A 26,582-nucleotide genomic window follows, 5' to 3' on the forward strand; every position below is an offset into this window, starting at 1 on the left:
GGACCTGGAGGCTCTGCCTAGAGTGTTCAGGAAAAGCATCTTTGAGAGCCTTCTGGTGATAAGCAGATCCCTGCTGCTAAATCACGGGGGTGGTGGGGGGGAACACAGGTCTCTCTGCAAAGAGCTGTCATTCAGTACATTCCTGCTCCTGTCTCCTTTCATATTCAGTGATCCAAGAAACTGGGGAGGGGTGGGGGGAATGGAGGCCAATCACAGGGATGAAGGCCACCTGTGTATTCACACCGGCATTATTAAAAGACCAGTGTGTTACCCTAGGGGAGTCTGAAGATGGCCCCAGAAGCCACAGGAGGGACTGAAGATAGAGGTGCAGAAGCACTTCCCCATGAGAAGGATGGCAAGGCTGTGTTGGGGAGAGGTGTTACCTGTGACCTGTAGACCCTTTTAGTCTGCAATATGGCACATAGAAGTTTGGGTTTTCTGCTAAAACACCTGAGTCAGGGTACCTGGTCTAGCGTCCAGGTGACCGCTCTCTCCTAAACAGGGTCAGGCCAATCTCCTACACCTACATGTCCGCCATAGTGTTGTTCTCCAATCTATCAGTAGATAATCAACAAAGCCAGGCTTGGTAGCTCTGCAATCCCAGCACTTAGGAGACGGAGGCATGAGAGCTACCACAAGTGCAAGGCCAACATGCCTATATAATGAGGTCCTGTTTCAAAATGCACACACACACACACACACACACACACACACACACACAAAGCCTTGACAATGTGAAAGCCCTGAGTCTTAGCCAGAGATGTCAAGTCCTGAACAGATTAGAGCTAGCATGGAGATACTGGAAAGGCTGTCCTCAGTGTGCTTGGGGCTGGTTCCCAGCCGGAGAGCTTCAGACAGGCCAGCCATTCGGCTCCTGGATATGTTTCCCAAGTGTGGTGGTTTGAAAGAGAGTGGTCCCATAGGTTCATATATTTGATGTTTGGCTCCAAATTGGTGGTGGCATTTGGAAGGTTTAGGAAATGTGGCCTTGTTGGAGGAGATATGTCTCTGGGAGTGGGCTTTGAGGTTTCAAAAGTTCATGTCAGGCCCAGTCTCATGGTGTGCTTCCCCACCCTCCACCTCTGCAACCTCAGAATCAGATGGGAGCTCTAGGCTACCTGTCCAGCACCATGCCTGTCTGCGTCCTGCTGGGAAACTGTAAGCCAGTCCCCAGATAAATGTTTTCTTGGTCGTGGTGTCTCTTGACAGCAAGTGTCTGCTGAGGGAGAACAACAGAGCTACAGGCCTTTAGAGTCCACTACGGGGGATGGACACTTTCAGGAGTCCCTTCTGCTGCATGAAGTCTACACAACCTTAGCATGGATTAATACTGGATGGGAAGCCGGCCCAAGGATGCTGCAAGGAAGCGCACGCATTCCTGAGCAAGCACCTGCCCCCTCCAGGACCAAGACCACTGATCCTCAGTCCTCCCCCACAGGCCCAGCCTCGCCACATATGCAGGAGATGGCACAGAGGGTCTCTGACCTCCCCAGACTGGCAACACTGAGCCCCTGACCAAAGGAAGGCAGTGTGTGACAGGGCGGTTTCAAATGGAATCTCTGAGCCAGAATGAGAAGGGTGAACTTCTAGCTGTCTTCACTGGTCTCTAAGTCTCAGGCAAAACCACAGTTAGGACAAGGACCGGGCTGTTTTAAGGCCTTGGATCACCCGGGAACGCAGTAGCCACGGCAGCATAAGGATGAGCTGAGGAGTAAATGAGCCAATAATCCAAAATGCTTGGAACGACACCCAGTACACAATAAGCACTTCACAACTTAAAAACCGCTGACTACTGATATTAAAATCCTCCCCGGCAGCAGCCTGGCAATTTGGATGGAAGCAGACCTTCCAACACCATCTCACCGCCAGGGAGCTGCAGGAGCTGGTTTGCAGGGACATCTTCACAGTGAAAGCCAGTAAACATCCATGCCTTCCTCACCTCACTACTTTCCTCCACTTACGGATGATGAGGGATGCCTTCTTCACGGAGTTCGCAGGATGGAGTAAAGCAGATACAGATGACATGACTAGAACTATCCCCAGCATGTGGCAATCGGCAGACAACAATGACTGTCTTGGGGGCAGTTTGGGACAATGTTGGAGAATTATATAATGAGGTGTGACTCGGAACTCATCTCCTGTACCCATAATAGCCGCGAGGCTTGCTTCTGTTCTGGGGCTGCTACAAGACTTCCCTGTTGGGAAGGAGTGGGGGGGCATTCACCTGAGAACTTCCAACGATGGAATCAGAGTGTCAGAGGCAGGTCTGGCTTCAAGGTCTCAGCCTCAGCTCTGCCCCTGGAGATACCCCACCCCCACCCCAGACAAATGAATCGTCGTGACCTCCAGGCGGCCACACTGGCTTCAAGTACTTCAGCTTTTCACCAGCATTGGTGATGTGCAGGCTACTCGGGGTGTCTGGGGCTGGCGATTAGCAATAGACACAGGCCGGAAAGCAGAAGCAAGTAACTGGAAGCACCCCTCGGTTGCTCCGTGCCCCTCCCCCAACACTCGTTGCCATTCATTTGTTTTCAATTTGTAGTTCAGTCTGACCAGGAACTCACAATGTAGCCCAGGCTGGTTTCAAACTCTCAACCATTCTCTTACCTCACCTCAACTCTCGTGTTCTGGGATTATACACAGATGGGATACACATGCACCTGCCTCTTTCTACCTACTCCCCTGCTCCAGGCCCTGCCTTATCCACGAGTGTCCCAAAGGGACCCCACAGCATGGAGGGAGGGTCAGTGTTCAGGGCCACTTTTCAGAGGTAGAGAGTTGGGCATACCTGCTCTGCCTCCTCTAAAAACAAGAACAAAATTACAGGGCTGCACTTGTCCCACTGGTCCCCAGCCTGGCTGGGTGCATTACCTCGTGGATCCCAAAGTGAGCATACGAGTCAAAGTAGTAATCTCTCGATGTCATCTCCTCCGGGTTCAGCAGCTTGGACATCTTGCCCCGTCCTGGGCAGCTGGGCTGTGTGGACACATGGTGGACGCATTGCACAGGCTTGGCTGGAATGACAGGCTGGGGGGGTTGAGGGGGGGCGCTGCTCACCTGAAGGGAGAGAAGGTGCTCACATTAGTCCTGCTTCAGAGACTTCCATTCTTCCGCCTCCTTCCTCCACCAACCTAGCGCTAACTGGCAATGACTTTTTGACCTCATGACTGACAGCAGTCTACTGATGCTCCAAACAGACCCCGACTGACCTCAGTCCCAGTTCTTACAAACCGAGTGGGCTAAACTGATCTGGGTCTTAGTTTCCAGATCTGTCAAATGGGCAAACACTATCATCCTTTAGCAGGACCAGGAAGAAACATTCAGCAAAGGGAAGGATGTTGGGGGGGCGGGGGGAGGCGGGAGATGGAGCTGGTTCTCAAACAACAGTGGTTTGGGTATGGCTTATCCGTGAAGGGATCACTTAAGGCTTGCTCTGCATTATAGCGAGGTGAGAGGCAGAGGAATCTTTAAGAGGTAGAGTGGCCAGGTCACAGGGGACATGCACATGAAAGTAATTAACTTCAGAGTGGGTCTTTATGAAAAGCAAGACCTTCCCCTCTGTCTCTTTGTCTCTGTCCCGACCCCCCCCCCCCACACCTCTGGTTTTACAACACAGGTTTCTCTGTGTAGCCCTGGCTGTCCTGGAACTCCTGTAGACCAGGCTGGCCTTGAACGTAGAGATCCACCTGCCTCTGCCTCCCAATGCTGGGATTAAAGTCATAACCCACCCCCAGCCTGTTGTCTTTTTCCAACTTGTATGTTCCTGCTGTAAGATGCTCTCCTCAGAGCAGAAGGTAACACCACGCTCTTGAACCTTCAGAACCACAAGCTAAAGAAATCTTTTTCTTTATAAAGTACTAGCCTTGGGTATTTTATCACAGCAGTGGGAAAATGGCCACTACCTTAGTCATGCAATGTCAGGTGACACTCCAGCCTTGGGCATTTTATCACAGCAGTGGGAAAATGGCCACTACCTTAGTCATGCAATATCAGGTGATGTTACTAACCACTCCACTCTGCCTTAGAGAATAAAATATCCCGTACGTCTTAAGATGGCTCTGAAAGTTAGACAAATTGGAATTTTTTTAAAGAACCTAGAAAAAGGCTGGGCATGTTAGGCATGCAGTAAATGTTCATTAAAACAAATCAAATGGCAGGACAGGACTGAGCTTCAGAAACCAAGCCCCTGAATTTATCTTACCCACTATATCATACCAGGCTACCATCAGGCTTGCTACCCTGAAATATGGCCCTTCTGTGTTCTACTACGCCTCAGCGCCTGAGATTAGATTATCATTCTCAGCTTCAGCACCACAAGTCCCAACACTGGCTGACCTCTTGCCTGAGACTGCTTCTCTGGGTCTCCACCTGATGGCTAGGCCCCAACCACTGCTGCTTGGACTTCACTCCTCAGGCTAAGGGAGGATGGAGATGGAGGTCAGAGGTCACCCAAATGAAGTATAGTAACGTCAGAGGACTGCCTGTCTCTAGAATGTGCACATTGAGATGCCAGGCACAGAAAAGGTCTCAAAGCAAGACACACACTAAGAAGTCCCAAGGCAAATATCCAAGTGGGTTTTCCCAAAAGGCTGGTTTTCTTCAGCTGGGATTCAGTCCTGAGCCGTGGATGTGTGGCCTTAGGAAGCTGTACACCACCAGTACATCTCTGCTCCCTCTTCAATAAGTTCCTAATAAAACTTTCCAAGAAGAATGTGAGATAGCTCAGGATATAAGGGGCCTTCCGGGCAAGCATGAGCTCAGCACCCATTTTACACTCTATTTTATGAATGTAAAATTTCAGGCATAGTCCTATCACTGGGGAGGTGGAAACAGGAGGATTTGTTGGGCTCATTGGCTAGACAGTAGCCTAATGGGTGAACCTCAGCACCCAGAGAGAAACCTCAAAAACAAAACAAAACAAAACAAAAAAACAAGGTAGATGGCTCTCAGGGAATGACATGAGGTTGACCTCTGACTTACAAATGTATGTACACCCACATACATATGTATGAGAATGTACAGGCACGGGAGCTCCGTGTGCGTGTACACACACACACACACAGGAGAGAGAGAGAGAGAGAGAGAGAGAGAGAGAGAGAGAGAGAGAGAGGCTCTCTGAAAGACTAGTCAAAGCACCAGACTCAGTTTCTCAGTTTCTCTTAGCACTAGACATCAGCATAGTATATATCCAATAAGGGCTTCACTATTGTTGCTAGTACTATTACCGCCTTCAGGATCACATAGAACACACACACACACACACACACACACACACACACACACACACATTAATTTGTCCCTCCATGAGCTGGGTCAGCTCAGACTTAGAGTCAAGGGGGAAAATGACCCCTGGAACAGAGCAGATGGAGAAATACAAGTGACATCACCCACACTCCTCCATGAGGCATAGCCTCAAGACTGTCCTGTGCCTGAAACTAGACAGGCATGAGCTGTGTGGGGCATGGAGTATATCCCATTCTCTAAGTGCCTGCGGGCTGCCACCTCTAGGAAACAGCAGTCTTCCTAATTTAGCAGCACAGGCCTTCGGGTCGAGGAGAGGCCAGGCTGGCGGGCAAGTGGGGCTGCCTCATTAAAATGCTGCAGGTGTGTCCACCCTCTGCTTGGGATGTTGGTCACGGTCTCTGGAAGGCTAAAAATAGATCATGTCAATTGCACACTCCCGTGCAGACTGCAGAGTCACCTCCAGAGCTGAAGACAGCTGTGCACATAGTTGACCCCAGTCTTGACTCCATTTAAATACATTAAGGAGAGAAAAACTCTCAGCTGGTGCAGTCACTTGCATGTCAAGGTCACGGGCTTCCAGCGCCCTTCAGCTGTCATTCAGCTCTGAGGGCAAGGACTTGTTTTCCTGGCTTTCTATCTTCACAGTCAACTTGAGAGGTAGCTTCTACATGTCACACATTGTATACAAGTCAATGGGATGAATGACTGCTTGGCCAAGGACAAGGGAAGGGCATTGGATTAAATAGCCACAAGTCATGAGGACAAAAGAGGTGATTGTGGCCGGTGGGTAGTCCCAAAGGCTGCTCATCCGCCCAGCTCAGCCTTCTGCAACAGAGACTTGTGTTCTGCCCCTGGACTGACAGGTATGCCCTTCTCACGGTGGCCTTGAATCCCCGAGCATTTGAGCATTAAGCTACATGAGTTGCTTTGAATTCTAGAGACAACTGCTGAACGCCTGCTGCTATGAGGCGCTGTATAGAAGGAATGGACCTGGGAAGAGGCGTCGCCCAGAGATTCTGCTTTCTAGACTCTGAGACCTTTAGCACCCTCCCCAGAGGCTTCAATAAAACACACTCAACAAAAAAGGCTCAAACACAAAAGAGGTGAATTCCCTTCGAATGGGAGTCAAGAAATCCTAGCAGAGTTGGCTATGCCATGAACAGGGAGCTTTGTCAATGGGTTTTGAAAGATAAAGGTGACGGGAGTGAATTCCAAGAGGAGGAGCGGTGGTTGGAGCCAAAAGGACAGGGGGTGGAAAGGTGGTGAACTTGATGGGGGAGAGGATGTTGAGAAAGCAGAAGAGTCTACTGAGAAAAGGTCATGCTCAGGCTAAGATGGTGGAATTAAATACAGTAAACAATGGAGAGCCGCGCTCCACGTATGCAGGGTCCCACATCCCTGTGTTTGGATACCGCTTTTGGAAACTGAATGTGACCGTAGAGCGCTGGAGAGAATGAGGAAGAAAACAGGGCCCGTGGCGGAATTTAAGGAGGTTATTTTCAAAGTCCAGTTAAGAAATAATGAACATGGGAACCCCTGGGGTGTTTGGAGGGGCTGCCTGCCAGCGCAGCACAGAAATAGAACCTATAGGGTTGGCAACTGTTGGAACATGGGGGAAGAGGCAGAAGCTGGAAGCCGACATGCCGTCCACATTTCAAGCCTGGATGAGTGGGAAAATAGTGGTGACATTAACAGAAATAAGCAACTCAGCAGGAAGAGCAGACTGGGGCGGGGGAAATAATGAATCTCCATTTGGATATGTGGGGTTTGGAACGCCATTGAGCCATGTAAGAAAAGATGGCAGGCAAACGAGATGAACGAGCTTCCAGTCAAGAAACACCTTCTACAAGACGCAAAGGCACACCCTAACATATGTGGCAAGGAAAGGTTAACGTGTGCTTACGAAGAGAGCGCTGCCAAACCAGTAATAAAGACATAGATACCCCAACTTAATGGGGAAGAAGAAGCTTCTCATCTGTTCATGCGCATATAAAGACCAACAGCCAATCAACACACAGCTGAGACCCGCCCGAGGTCAGCTAAATTCAGAATAGAACAAAACCTTACCTCATCCCTCCAGATGATCAATCTCTGCATTTGCAAGATTCTTTGGGACAGGGGAAGGGAGTAGGGGGAGGAGAGGAGGCACTTTCATACATGTCTTGTGGAAATGTAATTAAGTCAAGACTTTTTAGAAGACAGTTTGGTTAAAAAAAAAAAATTCATTAAGCGCATTAAAAAGCACAAATCCTTTAACCCACAATTGCTTTCCTTAAATGTAATACCTGGAGAGAGGTATTTATCATCCTGAGTATGTAGCTCTTGGAATTTCATGATGCCCAAAACAAGAGTCAATAGATGCTTTACCAAACACAATTGATTACAATAAGTGGTGAGCGTCTTGCCATGGAGTGATATGCAGCCCTTGAATGTGTAGGAAAAGTGTTTAAGACCACAAACATGGGAGCACGCTAAACTGTTGGTTGGGGAGGACACATGGGAGAGTAGACTGTGTGGCTGTGTCTTAATTAAAACCTGTTCACACTGGTGCATGAAGAGAGGAGACTTAGGGAAGGCACCGGAATTGGCAGCGGTTGTCACTGGGTATCGACTGGGTCATGAATAATTAATTCTTTCTGGCGCCACTTCTGCAGGCAGCAGACGTTAACATCACAGATGAATGTGAAATGCAATTCCAGACCCATGGAGGGAAACTGAGGCTGAGACTCTTGTCTTTGGGAGCCATTGGAAGGAAAGAGTGAAGTAAAGGCTCGCATGAGAGAGCACAGAGAAAGAAAGAATGGGGGATACACCTAGGAAAAACGTCACCACCCTTTGAAGACCCGATCAGGCTCAGGGGACCCAGAGGAGCAGGCTTGGAAACAGGAAGACAGTGAGGAGAGAAGATGTATCTTCAGACAGCCCTTCTTCTGGGGACATGTGACCCAGGCATTGACTTGAACGAGGGGACTGCAAAGCAGAGCCTTCCTTCCTGCAGCCTGGCCAGTGCCTTCATCTACACCAAATGATAATGAGTTCAGGAGGGCAGCCTAGCATCATGCCCCAAACTCAAGGAGTCCCCTATATTGACCATAGTTAAATACAGGGATAGGAGAGGCAATTCCTAGCTTGCTCAAGCATTGCTCCTGGTCAAGGTTCTCTGTTTCATGAGGTCCCTGAGTCCCTTTCCTCAACAGCCAAGCGTCTGTCATGGGCTCCCGCTGTACTCACGAGACAAAGCAATTTGTGAGTCAGAGGAAGCAATGAACTTAATAGCCAGTCAGGGAGACAAAGACCAGGTTGTCCCTGGTTCTGACGTCTGCTAGCCTCCTGAAAGGAGACCTGCATGCTGCCTGTGGACAGAGAGGTGTGCCCTCTCCCCGGAGTCTGGGGGTGAGTGGGCAGAATGTGGTGTCGCGGCATTGCCTTCCACAGCTGCCTGCTGAGCTACAGGATACTGTGTGTGCCTGGAAAGAGAGGCGAGACAGAGGGGTCCACAGTGGGGAATGCAGGCAGGCGGTCTCAAAAGATGGCTCAGCCACAAATGAAGGTTCGCTCTGGGAACTTGGTCAGGGAGCAGGCTCAGCTGCTTGCCCATGTGGCTCTAGAAACATGGAGGGAGATAGACCATTGGTTCTGGTAGTCATTTCTGTAAGGTCAGAGGGCCCCACTCATCCCTAGGAAGGAGGCTCCAAGAGGCGCCGGAACATTCTTCCAACTATTTAGTAGAATTTATGACTGAGAAATCGGGAGGGTTTGATTGTACAGTGTCGTGTAGAGCCCAACTAACCCCCAACTTCAGCACCTTTGTCTCCCATAGCCTTGGCCATTAGGCTCCAGTGTACCTCCCAGCCCAAGTCTCTTTCCCATAAAGTTTTCCAGTCGCGATGGAGCCCATCTTGGCCCTGGCCCTATCTGCTCAAAACAGCTGTCCCGCTCAAGAAAAGTGCCTCTGCACAGAGGCCCTCATCTGGTCCTGCCCATGGCTGGGACCCTGGGGCATGCAAAGGGACCTGCAAGACTTATTTCTGCCTCCTCTAAGATGCTCAGGGTTCCACTATTTCCTGGTACTCTCTCCACACAGTTTATGATCGCAGTGTGCTGAAAACCATGCCCACTGTCTGCCAAGGCTAAGAAGGTGATTTCTGGAGACAAGGTTTTGAACGGGTCCTTCCAGAGAGGGTAGGACTTCCCCAGGTGGGATAGGATGGGGGGGCATTTCAACTTAATCCTATCTCCACCTAGAAACGGAGGGAGATGGCAGGCGATTGTGGGGGAATGATGGTTAGTTCTGATTGAGGGCCCATTCTACTAAGCACTTTGCAAACATTGCTCAGTGAAGGTGTAACAGCTTGACAAGGTGCTGAACTACACAGACCAAAAAAGAAAAAAAGAAAAGAAAGAAGGAAAGAAACCCTAACGCTCTCAAGCTCTGGACTTATTGGCAAGAGTCCAGAGTTATCAAGTCACAGAGCAGTAAACCAGTATCTACGACAAGGCCAGGGTCCATGCTGTCAGTGCCAACAGCACAGCAAGCTTGGCTCAGCCCAGCCATGCCATGCTGCACCCAGCTGCTGCCTAGGCTAGGGCAGGCTAGCCCAGGAAGGAGGCCCAGCACTTGGTGCAGAAACCATGTGAGAGTCAGTGAGCAGCTCTGGGAACATGCCTCAGAGGAGCCAGGTAGACACTTCTCCCAGGTTTCTGGGTTTAAAGAGAGAAACCACAGCAGGTTTCAGGGTACAAATGGAGAAACTGAGGCCTGTCTAGGGTGAGCTGGAACAGGAGCTGCTAGAAGCAGGAAAGGCATGGAGAGGGGACAAATGAAATCACAGGGGGAGCAGAGAAAGGGGAAGGTAGGCTGCAGGACACAGAACTGCCAGTGTCCCCTGCACCCGGCAGTCCAAGCCAACCTGAGTCCCTTGGGCTATATGTGACTCCTCATGGCCCTAGCCCAAGCATTCAAACACTCCCTGAAGACAGAGGCCTACTCCAGGAGCCTGCTCCTGCTCTATTCTCCAAATGCCAAGAGAACTTCTAACGTCACATTCCAAACAGCCTTCGAGGCTTGTGGTTGTCACCGAAGGAAAGAAGTAGAGTATGGGAGACAAGACCCTACAGGTGAATGGGGTGCCCTGGGCCTCGTCAAGTCTTCACTCTCAGTTGCCCTCCCTTTCCATCCTCTCATCTGGTCCTACCACCAGAATCACCCCAGGACACTCTCTTCACCCTCATGCCGCCATCCCATACACACTTCCGAGGCTGTGATCTAAGCTGAGGCTGAGCCGATGATAATGGCATAAACCGTTAGCTGTGCTAGTGCCATCTATCATCATTATAGGGGTACCAGAGTTCCACACAGAGGGAGCGCACTCTCATGGTGGATTTCTGGACCATTCCTACTTCCTAAGATCATGCTGGAAATAGGGAGCTTTCAAGACCATAGGTGGCCGGAGTGCATCCTCCCATGAGCCGTCCTGCGTCTGTGTTCCCCCAGGCTACAGGAGAGAAACTTTGTGGTTTGTGAGCTTGGAGGGAAGCAGTGTTTGGGTAGGCTGGTCTCACTCACTGCCAGAACCCCAAGAGTCAGGGGCAATGGCTGAGGTGGTGACTTTCAGGTACTACCAGCCTTGCCTGCTACTGTCACCTCCTCCCACCCAGACACTGGATTTGCTCAAGATCGGTCACCTGCAGCCTTCCTCATGTTTCCACTAAATGGGTTGCCTAGGCAAAGCCACCCCCAGATGCTCTCCCTAGGCCTGAAGGTAGGAGCACAGTCCCCCACAACCTGTTACCCCTCTTCACTTGCTGTTTTGTGACCATGGAGTCAGGCACGCTCTAAGCTGGCTTCTACTTACTACTCTCTGTTCACTGCACTCAACAGGTTGGATGAAGGGGCTACGAGGTGCAAAGGGTAGTGATGCTCAGAGTATGGGTTCCAACCACCATTATCATCCTCCACTGGGGAGTCCTGGACCACCGGCATCAGCCTCCATGGGGGAGGTGGGAGGGACGGCTTATAAGAATTATAAGCTCTTGGGCAACACAAGATACCACTCTCCCAGACTCTACAGTGGGACTCAGCAGTCTATGACCAGAAAGCTCCCAGGGAATTCTGATGTACTGTCTGGTCTGAGAGCTGCTGGTCCCCGTGGGTACCTCACCACCTGGCATGTTATAGAATAGCGACTCTCCAGGGATTGGGGGCTGGAGAGACCATGGTCAACTGGGCTGATAAGCTCAGAAGAGTTCTTTGTGACATATGTAAGCCTTTGATTCACTAAAATGAAGTGTCAGCCTCAGAGGAAGGGAGTAGGATATCTGCTGGCACGGAATTCCTGGCTGGGAACACTCTTTTCCCGAGAGGTTAATCAGCACCGTTCTGAGGAAGTGAACCCGGACTGTGATTCAGTTCAGTTTCTAGATACCAGCCCTGTGGAGTCTCTCAGCCCCCAATGCGTGGAAGCAGAACTCATGGGATGAGCCCCACAACCTCCAAGCCTGTCGAGCTCCCAGGTGATGACGCTCATGAATGCTGACATTGGCCTGCCTTTCTCAGCCCCTCCAAGCCCCTGAGCTCCTACATGGCCCTCAACACGGAAGCTGGGCACTAGCTTCCTGGGTGCTACTAAAATTGACAGTAGGCCAGAACAGGCCACAGAACCCTGGGAGAGAGACAACTGAAGGTTCTGGAACACATTAGTTCTGTGGTAGGTGCTTGGGGACTGGATGGGTTCCATCACCTTTGAGCTGTGTGGCCCGGACGGATCCCTCACTGACTCACTAGAACTCCTCACGGTGTGACTGGAAGGCGGTAGTGGTTCCGAGCATGGTGTCCCGGTGCTTCCTGTCAGCCTCTGGCTGTCTCTTTGTGGCACAACAGCAATGCCTGCCTCAAATCAAAACCACACTGCTCCCACACAGCACTCTCTGTCTCCTGGATCAGTAACCGCTGCGAAAGCATCGCCTGGATTTGTTGGGCCTGACCTATTTTTTAAATAAACCAGGGCTGTTTTCCATTCTTAGTCACTTTTCTCCCAAGCCTCCACATATTACATTCTCCTCTTATACCCTCAGATATTTGGGCTGCGAACGATGTCAGGTTAATTGGATGCTTGGCTCCTGGCTCTTCCTCTTCAATGGGCTTGTAAAGCAGATCTCCCAGGCTAACATCCCCTCCTCCTCCCCCTCCCCTCCACAGGGCAACAGGATCCTCTCTCTACTATGGCTGGAAGGAGCCTGCTGCTCACCTGGCGTCCCCTCTGCCACTCTGGGCAGATGCACACCACAGAGATGCTCTCATTCTCCCTGCTGGAGTGAGGGAGCCCCTTCACTTCTAGACTTTAGTCCCATCATCCCTGTGGGGTCTGTACTGAGCTCCTGAGTCTGGTCCTCTCAGGCTGGGGTCTGAGCAGAGGGGTCTGTCTTGTGTCTGATTTCTATTTACACAGACACAAGACCTGTGGATTCTGCTCTTGAGAGTCTCCTCACTTTGGTGTGGTCAGCCTTAGGAGGCCATTGACATTATCAACCAACACCCCAAAGCTGTTTCCTCTCCTCTCCTGCTTCCACTTCTTTGTAATAATAAAGCATTCTGCCTCCTCCCTGGGGCCACTAGGGTGACTAAAAACTCCGAATGCGCCAACAGGTAGAGGAAATTCTCAAGTGTGACATGGGACCATGAGAGAGACAGTTCAGGCACGCCACCTGACTTCATGCCATGGTGCTATTTTTGGATGTTCCCAGGCCCTTCAGCGGCACTGGGTACAATGTCCATGGCTGCCCTTTGTGTGCTGCTGTGACCACTGTTTCATACACACACACACACCAACATTGTCTGCTCTCCGAGGGCTCATTCAATCCCCCCACCCCCTCTCCCCCATCTACCCATCCTCTGAACTGGATTCTCTGGACTGATCCCTGCAGGAAATGGCCACCACTGGAAATCAGACCTTTCTGATCCCCGGGGCACCTGAATTTCACCCACTTCAGTTTGGTTAGGCCAAATTCTGAAATTGGCCTACAGCTGTGCCACGACTGTGGCTGTCAATTCTCCAAGAAGGAGCCCCTTCAGACTTTTTGACAAATTTCATATGGCTCCGGTTCCCTTGACCCACTGGACACAATGGCATGTTGATGGCACTGCCCTTACACTGGTCAGTCAGCATGGCCATTCGCCAGTGAGACCTCCACTGACATACCTTCTGCTAACTGCACTCCATGAGCTCTGCCTGGTCCAGACAACAGACACTACCTGAGAAGATAGCGAGGTGGCCAGAAGGAAGATAAAACTGAGCATCATCCAAAGGAGGGCAGTGCTGTGCTCAGATCCCTTTGGAGGGTCCACGGCACTCATCATCCAAAGGAGGGCAGTGCTGTGCTCAGATCTCTTTGGAGGGTCCACGGCACTCAGGAGCTTTTGCCAGGAGTGTCTTATCTCAGGACATTTCTAGGAGGCAAATATCTCAAAGATGCAGCTAGCTTTGACTAAGCCTCCTAACTCCATCCGTACAGACCACAAGTGGCTTCAAGTGCAGACTCAAGTGCATCTGTTAGGCCTTTCCAACCGTCTCTTCACACTCCAGTGGCACAGGCAGAGGAGACTCACTGCTGGCTCAGCCCAGGAGCTGGCTCCTCACAGCCCCCAGGCACTATCGTTTGGGTATTACACTGAGAGCTTGGATTTTACTGTCTTTGGGTTTGGGGTTTTTGTTTTTCATTTTTGGTTTGTATTTTGAGACAAGATCTGACTATGTTTAAGACAAGATCTAACCCTGGCTGGCCTGGAGTTCCCTATTATAGATCAAGCTGGCCTTAAACTAACAGAGCTCTGCCTCCTGAGTACTGTAATTAAAGGTACACCATGATACCTGGCCAATTAATTTTTACCACAATTTAGTGTGTGTGTGCACGCACGTGCATGCATGTGTGTGTGTGTGTGTGTGTGTGTGTTGCATGCGTGTGTGTATGTGTGTGTGTGTGTGTTGTTGTGGGGGTGGTGCTTGCCATGATACGCATGCATAGATCTCAGAGGACAACTTGTGGGAGCTGGTCCTTTCCTTCAACTATATGGGCCCTGGGGAACAAACTTGGGTCTTAAAAATTGACAGCAAATCATCATGTTGGCCCTTGGTAATTTTTTTTAAAGAACTACAGGTTATGTGATAATATAGACAGACATTTCATGTGGCTGCCCCAGATATCGGCCACACAAGCTTAGACAGTTACTGGTTTTCATGGATTCCTTCAGACATGTTCCACCCCATCCTATCAAGCCTAGTTCCCTCAAATAAATATATTTCCACCTGGAATCCCAGCAGAAGATGTTGATCTCTTTCATCAAAGAATCTAATGTGAATATTCTTTATACTGGCTCACACTGAAGAGGAAAGAAATCTGCCAGCGGGAACACAAACTTTCGATTTTTTTTTTTTTTTTTAAAGCATTCCCAGACAATCCCAACAACTATTTAAAAAGGCAAATGAAACATAAGAAACAAAAGGTTTGGCCAGGCAGTGGTGGTGCATGCCTTTAATCCCAGCATTTGGGAGGCAGAGGCAGGTGGATTTCTGAGTTCGAGACCAGCCTGGTCTACAGAGTGAGTTCCAAGACAGCCAGGGCTACACAGAGACACCCTGTCTCGAAAAACCAACCAACCGACCAACCAAACAAACAAACAAAAGAAACAAAAGGTTTAGGCTCAGTGCGCTGGCGCACTCAGGAGGCAGATGGAACCCGTCTGATTTATATACAGTTCCACGTTGACCAGGGATACAGAATGAGACCCGTCTCAAAAAAAGCAATATCAGTTCTCATGCTACTGAACACCAGGCAATGGGAAAGGTGAAGCCTGAGAGATGGATTGTCCCAGTGTGGTCTGGGAGACGTGTCTAAGCACAGCAGAAACGAGTCCACACTAGGCAAAGCTGATGGACCTATGTTGCTGAGAGAGATGGAGGTGAAGACCCTGATGCCGGCAAGGCAAGAGCTCCTAAAGCGAAGCACACTCCTCAGAGAATGTGCAGCTCTGCTGAGAGTTCCCAAGGACTCTGCCAAGGCAGAGCACACTGAGAACGTGAAGGGACCACATAAGACCAAGAGAAGACGCCCCAAGTGGGCAGGGTTACTAATCTGCAGTGTTCACAAGGCCTGGAAAGCTCCTTGTCCCTCCAAACCAATGGTGGAAAGTTCATAGTTTATGAATACTGAGAGTGTTTCATTGCTAACCCCCCAATACAAAATACCTAAAAATACCCACACCCAACCACAACAGCAAAAAAACCATAGTGTTTGGCATCCAGTAAAAAGTTATCGGACTTTCAAAGAAGCAGAAAAACACTGCACAAAACATCTACAGTTAGGAGCAAATCCTGCGACATGCATGTTACAATATTCCCCAGAAGCACATATATGTTTTTAGAGTATATACTGTTGCCCTGTTTGGCTTTTGTTGTTGTTGTTGTTAAATTAAAACAACCTAGAGTCACCTGAGAAGAGGGTACCACAACTGAGAGAATTTCCTCTATAAGATCTGGCTGTATGCAAGCCTAGGGGACATTTTCTTAATTAGTGATGATGTTAGAGTGTCCAGTCCATTGTGGGTGATGGACTCCTGTGTATATGGTCCAGCACTGTATAAGAAAGCAGACTGAGCAAGCCATAAGGAGCAAGCCAGCAAGCAGCACTCCCCCATGGCCTCTGCTTCAGGTCCCTACCTTGGATTCCTGCCCTTACATCCTTCAGTGACTATGATCTGGAAGTGTAAGATGAAATAAGTTCTTTCCTCTCCAGTTTCTTTAGTCATGTCTTATCACAGCTATAGAAACCTAAGACAAAATTGGTACCAGGTCATTACAGATGAGACCATTTATCTTTAGGAAGATTGAAGTTTGGGCTGTAGAAGCCATTGAGTACGTGGAGCTCTACAGGCTGTTTTGTGGTAGCTTTGGAGAAAATGGAAAGCAACACAGAAAAACTGAGCCAACCAAGGCTTGTAGAGTCTCCGAAAGAAGTTTGAGAGTTCTTCCACTGAGAGGGGCAACCTCAAAGACTCTACCGGGACTGGTAATGTGATTTGGTTTTAGTTTCCATTGTTTGGATGTTCCTATATTCTATCTGTGTGTATTGCTTGCATGTTTGTCTATGAGTCACATGCATGCCCCGTGCCCTTAGATGTCAGAACAGAGTCTGATTCCCTGGTAACTGATGTTACAGACGATCGAGGAATTGAACCCAGGTCCTCTGCAGGAGGAACACATACTCTCAACCTCTGAGCCAATTCTCCAGCTCTCATTCATGTGATTTATTTTAAAATTAAGAATCTGTAATCCTGGTCATCTGGGACTGAAGGATCAGCAGTGATTAACAAGGGAGCAGCACCACGGAATTGAAATATGCTTTACTGGAAATGGCTGCTGCTGGGTAGCCAGCTCTGAGAAGCTGGCAGGGATTAAGAAGAGACCAGCTTTGTGGGATGAAGTCTGGGGATGATCTCCTCAGATTTAGCACACAGTAGTTCTGTCCCAGAGGGGACCAAGACTGCATTTCATAGAGACAGTTGAACTTGGCCATGTACAAGAGTCTCTCTAGGAATGATTTTGAAGGCATGAAAGGGTCATGGAGAGCAGCTGAGGCTTAGCACTGTGAGAGGCCATTGATGAAGGGGCAGCTTCAAGGACTGAAAGAGTCATGAAGAGAGACTGGAGCAGGGTTGGAGTCCCCGAAGAGAATCCAGTAGAATCTACAAGCAACGGAACAGCCAGCCAAGACAACTCCCGGGACAGCAGCAGGGGTGGTGTGGGGCTGTTCGGAGCCTATGAGTTGTGTGTGCTGTGGATGGCAGAGCTGAAGAGGAACTACCTAAACTCTTTGGAGCCTGGAGGATTGTGAGCAGGTTCCAGACATCAGCTTCTGAGTTTTGCAAAGCTAAACTTTGGGTTTGCTCTGATTTAACTGTGACTATGCCCTGGTTACTTCTTGGAGCAAGAAAGTGTGTAACCTATTTGATCTTCCTAGGAGGCAAGAGACTAACTTTTAGGGAGACTTTGAGTTTTTAAAGACTCTCTGGAGTTTGGGGGAAACTTTGGATATTTTAGAGACTTTAGATATTATTTTAGAGAGGCTTTGGACTTTAAGAGAGACTTTGGATGCTTTAGAACAACTTCAAACTTTCGAGATTTTTAAGTGTTGAAAATTTAAAGACTTTCAGAGTTTTAAAAGTCAGAATAGTTTATATTGTGATAGCAGTATTAGTATGAGATCTTAGGAACAAACAAAAAACAGAAAGTTATGGCTGGATAGTGGTGTGTCAGGTTGACAAAGGGTCAACTGTCCTTGTTGTCTTTGTTGGTTTGTCAACTTGACACAGTGGTGATTATCTGAGAAGAGGGAACCACAATTGAGAAAATGCCTCCATGAAACTGCCCCGGAGGCAAGCCAATGGGGGACATTTTCTTGATTAGTGATTGATGTAGGAAGGCCCAGCATGTTGTAGGTGGTGCCACCCCTGGGCTGGATAGCTTGGGATATATAAAAAAAGCAGTCAGTAGAAGCCAGTAAGAAGTTTTGCTCTATGCCTTCTGCTTCAGTTTCTGCTTTCAGGTTTCTGCTTTGGGTTCCTGCCCCGACTTCCCTCAGAGATGACCTGTATTTAGTGTAAACTAAAATAAACTTCCTTTCTTGTTTGTTCCTAAGATCTCATACTAATAATAAGTTGTTTTTCATCACAGTGTTTTACCACAGCAATAGAAACCCTAAGGCAACTGTGAACCCTAAAATGACCACTGTATGAAAGTAAACAGATAGACTACATAGTCTCCCCAAAAGGCAGAAAAGGGAGACTTGGGGTGACAAAGAAACAAATAGCAAGGTAAAAACTTAAACTTTATTGCATCAACAATTACACTAAACGTTAATGGTTGAAACTGCTCTCTTTAAAGGCAGACATTGTCATAATGGATTTTAAAAAACAACCAAGTGTTTCCCTGCTTAAGGTGAATTTTAATGTAAAAATATGTTGAAAGTGTTGAAAGTGAAGGGATGAGGAAGGTATGCCAATGAGAGCAAAGCTCAGAAGCCATGCTACTAGCAACACATACTTGAGAGTAAATAACATTAGGAGGGAATAAAAATCATTACACGATGGCCAGTTTTACCAAGAGAATATTGCAATTCTATATTCTTGTCTATCTTTAAAAATGTTACAAAAGATATCAAGGAAAACCCGACAAGATCATTTAGGTGAAAGTGACTCAAAATGCACCAGGGGCTGCAGCTCAGGGGTCAAGCCTTCAAGCAGCATGAGCTAGGTCCTGGGGTTCACCAGGATGAACCCCCAGGAATAGCAAAATAAACTGCAATGATTTACTCTCACACTGAGGATGGCAAGCAGTGATGGGACTGAGAACCCTGTGTGTTGCTGGTGAGGAAGGGAGATGGTCTCGCTACCATGGAGAATAGCATGTGGCTCCTCAAAAAAAAAAAAAAATTAAAAATAGAACTATGTATAATGTAGTGGATCATTTCTAGGCGTGCACTCAGAATAACTGAAAGCTGGTTCTGAATGAGCTATCTGTGCGTGCATCCGTGTTCGCTTTAGCATCATTCACAACGGCCAAACTATGAAAGGCAACCAAGAGCCTGCTGATGCACACATTCAATGGAATGTTATTTGGCTTTTAAATGGAAGGGAATCTTGTCCAGGGATGTGGCTCCATAGCAGACGGCTTACCTGGCGTGTGGAATGCCCTGAGTTTAATCTCCAGCACCATCAAAAGCAAAAGCAGGAAAGTCAGAAAGAAACCTCAACGAATGCCACAACCAGAGGAATTTTGAGCACACCAAGGTCTGTCAACTAAGACGGTCGCAGATGCCAAATGCCGTACCAGTCCACCCTTCTGGGTCATTGGAGCAATCAATACAGTTAAGGCAGACGGAAGGATGGTGGCTGCCAGACGCTAGGCAGAAATGAGAGAGGTGTAGTGTCAGGGCTATAATGTTTCTGCTTTGCGAGATGAAGAAAGCTCAGGAAAAGCTGTCAGTGAGGACGGGGCTGCACAGCAATTTGAGGGAGCTTGGTGCTGTGGTGCCCCACGCAAAGTTAAGATGGTAAATGATGTTGCTATGTGTATTGCACCAAAAGAGAAAGGTATAGAGACAAAGTCTGATGGAATAACAAGGAAAAATAGAGCAGTCCCATTATTATGGTGATTTAAAGACACTCGAATAAGCAGGCCTCAGGCGAGAAGCCTGAGGTCACAGCACTGTTTCAGTCACTTTCAAACTCTCCAGTTAAGGAGTAAACACTTTAGGGTGAACTCACTTAACAGGTCTCTTTTCTGAAAGGAGCAGGGAGAAGAAGGACCAGTTTCAAAGACTGTTTTCCCAAGGAATAGCTCAGATCCCGGATGTGGGGACAGTCCTATAGGAAGTGGAGTAAAACCGGTGCCAAGAAGACCTAGGAAGGTCAGAAGTGCCTGTGACAACCCTTGGGGTGCTGAGGCCTCAGGTGCATGCCCACACTCCTGGATCCTCTGCAAAGCCTTAGGTGCTACATCTTCTGCACCCGCCTGGGGCTGTGTGGCCTTTGTTACCCTGCCCTGCCCGCTGCTCCACAGGCACTACAGACTCCTCCTCTTTCAGGGGCTGAGCACCAGCTACTGTTCTGGTTCAGGCGCACTGGTGCTGAGCACTGCGCCTCATACAGAGTGGGTGTTTGATAAATCCTTGTTGGGTACGTGAATGGATGAGGGGGGATCCCTTAGCCGATTGCCAAGAGAGATGGTGCAGAGAGGAACTGAGAATCCTAGAGACAGTCAATCTGAGGAAGGTTTCTGTTCTGTGTAAAAGAAAGTTGGGGCTCTCATGTGCCTCAAAATGGCAAGGACATGGTAGCATACGTCTGTAATCCCAGCACTTGGAAGACTGAGGCAGGAGGGTTGCTCTGAGTTTGAAGTCAGCCTGGGTTGCAGAGTAAGTTCCAAGTTAGCCTGGACAATAGAACGAGCCTATCTCACACACATGCATGTGCACTATACACACACACACAAACACACTCACACACTCTGTCACACATACACTCTTACATCCTCATACATTCATACTCTCTCATACATACATACATACTCTTACATACACATGCACTCTTACACACAGTCACATACACTCACACTCTCACACACACGCATAGCTACACACATGGACTGTTACACACAGTCACACAGTCACACACACATGCACTCTTACGTATAATCATACATACATACTCTCATGCACACTCATATATACACTCTGTCTCACACATACACAATCTCATACACACACACACATACACACACACACACACATACACACACACACACACACACACACACACACACACACACTGGGCATAGGGTCATGTCTTAGTTTTGATCACATCCTCTCATCATCAGAAATGACACGGGGCTAGCATCCGAAAATTCCACTTGTTGAGTACACACGTGGATGGGTGGACACACAGCCCTGAGGAGATGACTGAGGCTAATCGACTTCACTTCCCGCCCCTCTTCTTCAGAACCTACCACACCCTTTCTCCCTCATTCCTTGGGCGTCATCCCAGAGCGCCAGGGCTGAGTTTCTGCTCTTTGCTTTCTTTGAGCTTAATTTTAGCTTGCAACCTGGATCTGCTTTCCGAGTTTCCTATAAGAGGCAAGCACTTAGCAACCCTGAGCAACCGTCACCATCACAACCAGAATGGCAGCCATCCTTCACTGAGCAGCCTTGGTGCTAACGGCTTTGTTAATGTTCCTTCATCTGACCCTCACACAAACCTTTTCAAGGAAGAAGAGGGAAAATGAGAGCCAGAGAAAATAGCTAGCTAACTCAAGGCCGTAGAGTTAGAAGATAGGAGAACTTAAGCTCTGTCCTTGAGAAACCACCTCCCATATTTTGACTGAGACATGAGAGAGCCAGTGCTGTTCAAAGGTCATAGGCATAAGCGGCCAATGATGACAGCCCCTCCTCCCTGGAGCACTCCCCAGCCGAGGCCCCCTTCAGATCCCATGAGGTAGCATTCAGAGTTCCTCATTAAGTACCTCCCTGCTCTCCTAATTAGACACAAAATTTGACCCTGCGTATGAGCCACAGACCTCACAGCCCATTTCCATGACCTTGAGCAAACCATTCTTTACGTAGGCTCAGACAAAGACCTTGAAAGCTTCTACTTGGGCTGCTCTAGGGGACTCAGTGGCACAGAGATCCTTGGCCTCAAAGATGATATTGGGCCAGGGTCTCATTTCTAGTCCCAGCTTGGCCCCTAATGCCACATGTATTCTTGAATCTGCCTTCCTTCTCTCTGGTCTTAGATCCCTATCTATTAAAACAGGGGGACTAGGTTAGCAATGATTAAGGCTAAAGATCAAGCAAACATTTTCAAGGGCTATATGAGTATGGTGAGAAGGGGAGGTGACATCACCCACCTTGGGTAAGCAGAGTGATGGGCAAATGGGCCCTTCCTCTATGCAGTGGCCAATGACCCATGCTTTTATCTTCTGACTACACACCTGTTGATTTTTAAATGGTAGCCTCCATGAAGCCAAATGAAACATGCATGTATGGGCAGATGTGCTCCCATTATCTAGCACCACTGCATTCATAATTAGGGAGAAAAGCAATAAAAGAGAAATCTAAGAGACATATGTACACAGTTCTAAGAAGCCAGACAGAGGAACATCCCAGGTTAAACACAAGCTTGAAGAAACTGCCAAGGCCAGCCAGTGGCCTATGAGAAACCTGGTCCCTTATGTAGGCTAGAGAATGGTGTAGGTCCTGAGCAGTGGATAATGGAATCAGTGGGTTTCCATGAAGGCCAGTGATGGGTGCTGATAGATTACAGTTCACTATTGTAAGGTGGGAATCAAGTGGCTGTGAGAACTACCTACAGAGTAGATTACTGACTCCACCTCTAGAGCTTTTGAATGCAATACATCTGCTCTGGGGAAGCTTTTTTCTAAAGAGCTCCAGTAAATGTTGTTGTGACTGATACATGGGGATACCAGAGCAACCAGGGGCTATGTAGGTTCTAGAATGTGACTGATTGTCTTGAAACCAGCTATGTGGCTGCTAGATCTTGGAAAATTGCCTGAACCTATCTGGGTCACAGCTTCATCCTCATCTGTAAACGGGTGAAGATGTATATCCACTCATGAGATTATTTAAGATTTAAACTGGATGTTCCCTACCAGGTGCTCTGAAAGGTGCCTACTCCTAGCTCAGAGTGTGCTAAGTGAATGAAGCTCACTACTCCTGTTTGTGAACATGGCTTAGTGGAAGCCAGAGCTGTAGGAGCTCCACTGTGACCCCTAGGTCTCAGGTGAGAGGAGAGAAGTCGCTGGAACTCAGAGCCCATGTTCCTTGGGGAAAGAGACAACTTCACTTCATAAAAGTGGTCTGCAGGGACCATGCAGAGAAGGGACAAAGGGATATGTAGTTGACTGATTTCTCTTCCCTCCCTGATGCCACCCCTACCCCATGTCAGACCTAGACAACCAGGAGCCAGCTCTCCACAGGAAGTTTCACAGAACGTCCTGGTGACAGATGGGGGCTGGACAGGAGGAGCAGACTTAAGATTACCAGCCTGCTTCAGGTCCTTCAGTGAAAACTATGCAGTCAGAAAGTCTTCACTGGCTAGGCCAGCTACTCCCACCCTCCCCTCCCCCACCCCCCACTCTGCAGAAGCAGCAGCAGCAGCCAGCACCAGGCTGTTCCCTGGCATTCCTGGCAGCTCTTACAAGATGAACCAAGAAGGTCCTGGGGCCATAGCCAACTCCAACACTAAGCCAACCAGGTGCTAACCTCTTTGGTCCTCAAAAAGGGACAAGCAGAGATCAGTAAGGTAGGGTGAGTTCAGAAGGGCCTGGAAGATGAACACAGCACCTGACACATGGCCCCAAAGCCAACTCTCTGACTCAGACAGAGCAATTTGTCATCAAGGAGCAGTCACATCTGCCCTGCCCTCCCCCCCTGCCCCCCCCCCCGCCTCTGTCCAGATCCTCCTTGTCTTTCTGGACTGAGACTGGAGAAAGATCCCAAGATCTGCTAAGTCACTTTAGGCTCCTTAGAGGACCTACCACCGTGTCGTATTCATTACCTAAAGCTGGATGGCATAAAAGCCTTTTGAAAGGTGTACCAGTAGAGCACAGGTCTGCCTGAGCCAGGCACCGGACTGAATTCACTGCCATTATTAAATATATTCCCAAAGCTGCTGACATTTGATGCTCTTGTTGTTCAGGTTCTGGCTCCCTTTGTCAGAATGCTCGAAAGGGGCCAGTAGTGGAGAAATGACATGCAAGAAGCTCAGAGCTGGATCTCCAAAGATGTCTGTACAATGAAGTACATTCAGGCCATCTGATAGACTGCGCCATGAAGAGGTGGATCTCCAAAGATGTCTGTACATTCAGGCAATCTGATAGACTGCGCCATGAAGAGGTGGCTGCCCTGGTGGGGTCTAGTTGGAGTCGCTGAAAACTGTACTTAAGAATGGATTAATGCATGGGAACTCCAAGAAGGACCTCTAGAAACCATGGGACCTGCCCCTTGCTCCTGAGGAAGATGTTAAGCAGGTCTAAAGAATCTAGTTTCTTCGCTTGCCAAAATGTGAAGAGACTTAACCAGGCAGGACCCTCCAGAGGACACATGTTCTACCAGGTACTGGGCTAGCATCAGAACTCTGATGTCAGGACAGCTGAAAACTTCAGACACCATGACCCCTGGCCTCACAGCACTCTGGAGGACAAACAGAGTCTCGGCAAAGGCCCACCAGAGAGTAAGCAGTCGTTGAGTGGGAATCTGACTCCGGTTTTTGAATCCTGTGAACCTCATCCTAAAATTATTTAATTTCCACTAAAGCTTAATGAGCTGGCAGACAGTGGTCTTCCATGACAGCACACTTTCCAAATGTTCTGATGCCACTGTCCCTGGTTATTAAAGGGTTGCTCCATAAAGCAGGATGGATAGGAACCACCGTACCTGCACCTCACAGAGAAGCCACCACACTCCCTGTCTCATGGCCTCCAGCAACAGAATCCAGACCACCAGAGTAGGGCTTCTGCCTTTTAGTTGGTTCTCTGCTTTGATTATAGGATCAGGCACCATATCACCGGAGTGAATGAACTGGGGAATGGAGGCAGTTCCTCCTTGGGGCTCAGGACTGGTCCCCAGTGGCCTCACCAGATCATGCGGCCTACAGGGTAGCAGGGTGCAGGCTCAACAGAGCTTACGAGACAAGCCACCAGAGTGACCTGCGGCACAGATCACAGTGCTCTGCAGTGCTAGCCGCCCACGCAGTTTGGGTTTCTTTACATGGGAGAGTAACGAGGATCTATTTTTAAGTGTACAGATAAAAGAGTCCAAAAGCAATACTGAACCAAGAGCAGGTGTGCATCAAAGAAGCCTGGACCAAAGTAGAAACCAAGTCTGATGGTGTCTGTATGAAATGCCCCTACAGGCTCACGTGTTTGAACACTTGATCCCCAACTGGTTGCGCTGTTTTGAGGGATTATGGGACCTTTAGGATATAGGCCCTATTTAGTGGAAGTAGGTTGCTGGTGGTACACCTTGAAAGTTATATTTGACCCTTATGTCTGGGCTGGTTCTCTCTGCTTCCTAATTCAGCCGTGATGTGAGTATCTTGCTCACAAGCTCCCATGAGCACAGAGCTCTTCCACCAAACCTCTCTCACTGTCGTAGGTGGCACCCTCTGAAGCTACACGACAGAACAAATGTTTCCTCCCTCAAGCTGTATAAGTCAGAATGACAAGGACAGTGACCAATGCAGGGCATCACATCCGCTTCCCTGTGCAGAGCCTCAGGACAATGCAGATCCCTTGACAGGGATGTCATTCCTATCTCAAAGTGGCCAGGGATGATAGGCCAAGCAGAGAAAACATAGCAGTAGGTCCGAACTCTTAGCCCCTCGCTCCAGCTAGATTTTTTCCAGGGCCTCTTTGGTTTTCTCTACAGTTTCTTGTTGTGGCCACAGGACAAGGGGGTCCCAGCTACCACAAACAAAGAAAGCCCTGGCTCTAGCTGACTCTTGTGTCTTGACAGTTCTCCTGGAACATGGAAGACAGACCTGTGATGTCTTAAGATGCCTAAATGGGGCTCAGGTGATGACAAGATGGGTAAAAGTACTTCCTATGCAGGCACCAGGACCTGAGTTCAAATCCCTAGCTCCCTAGCACCATGTAAAAAGTGAAGCATGACTGAGCATGTCTGTAACTCTAATATTGGGAGAGTCTAGGAAGGGATCCTGAGAGCTTCGTTGCCTGCTGCCTTAGCCAATAAGCCTCCAGTGCAGTGAGGGAGCTTACTTCAAGGCAATAAGGCAGAAAAGGACAGCGGAAGACACCCCATGACCTGTCTTGCTCTGGCCTCTGCATATTCACGAACACTAGCACACATACCTATGAAACACACACACACATGCATGTATATACACACACACCCATGTACATATGCATGTACTCACTCGTGGGGTGAATGTGTACACACGTGCGTACTTGCATACAAAAGACACTTACTTTTTTTTTGAGTGAGTGAGGTGAGTGAGTGACTTTATTCTCAGCCCACAGAGAACAGACAGGTTACATTCATTTAAGAAATGGTGTGTGTATTAAGATGGTCTATCCATAAAGTCATTCACCAACTGTTTCAATGAACAATGGTTCTGCTTGGATGGTGGCATAGACATTAGGTGCAGGTAAGAATCTGGTTCATTAGCTGTGATAATTTGGAAAAGCATTCATTTCAGAGAAAGAGTAACTTATAAACTCCTCTTCTTCAAACTTGATACAAGAGCTACAAATGTCAAATTCAGTCTCACTCTTTGTTGTTCTCTTACAAGCCCCTTCCCAATTTGTCTCCATTTCTTTTGGGTATATAAATACTTTTGAAATATGTAAGCTGTTCTGAAAACCATAGTAAAGTGTAAAAACATGAAATAAACAATATTACTAATAGAGAGGCTGAGATAGATGAAGCAAGATTTCGAGACCCTTATGTTGTACACAGCAAGATACTGTCACAAACAAACAAGCTGAAAGTGTATGTGGATTGGACAATATTGAACCTATTTCTTCAATTACCAAATTAGAGAGACAATTGGATGACAATCAACAAATTTCTAATTCCTCATACTTTTGGATTTAAATCGATTAGGATATGTTGGTAATATTAATTTTCATTTTAAGATATTAAGAAAAAGTAATTGTTACTTCCTGTTTTTGTTGTAAGAGCTAGAATTAGGTTTGTGTGGATTTGTTGAAAGATTACTTTCTTGCTTCTTCTAGGGTGTAGTTTTGCTC

The 26,582-nt window shown here is 48.3% G+C and overlaps 1 protein-coding gene across 2 annotated transcripts in view; it reads right to left on the reverse strand.

Annotated features, from left to right (window-relative positions):
• Prmt8 (protein arginine methyltransferase 8) overlaps positions 1-26,582 on the reverse strand; it is an 83,208-nt gene that overhangs the window by 40,877 nt on the left and 15,749 nt on the right. For both annotated transcript variants that reach the window (XM_031383532.1, XM_031383533.1), the window contains exon 2: positions 2,872-3,057. In XM_031383532.1, coding sequence (XP_031239392.1) covers positions 2,872-3,057 — 186 coding nt within the window. The remainder of the gene's footprint in view (positions 1-2,871; positions 3,058-26,582) is intronic.

This window comes from Mastomys coucha, unplaced genomic scaffold (assembly GCF_008632895.1).
Source record: "Mastomys coucha isolate ucsf_1 unplaced genomic scaffold, UCSF_Mcou_1 pScaffold20, whole genome shotgun sequence".
Classification (NCBI taxonomy): Eukaryota; Metazoa; Chordata; class Mammalia; order Rodentia; family Muridae; genus Mastomys; species Mastomys coucha.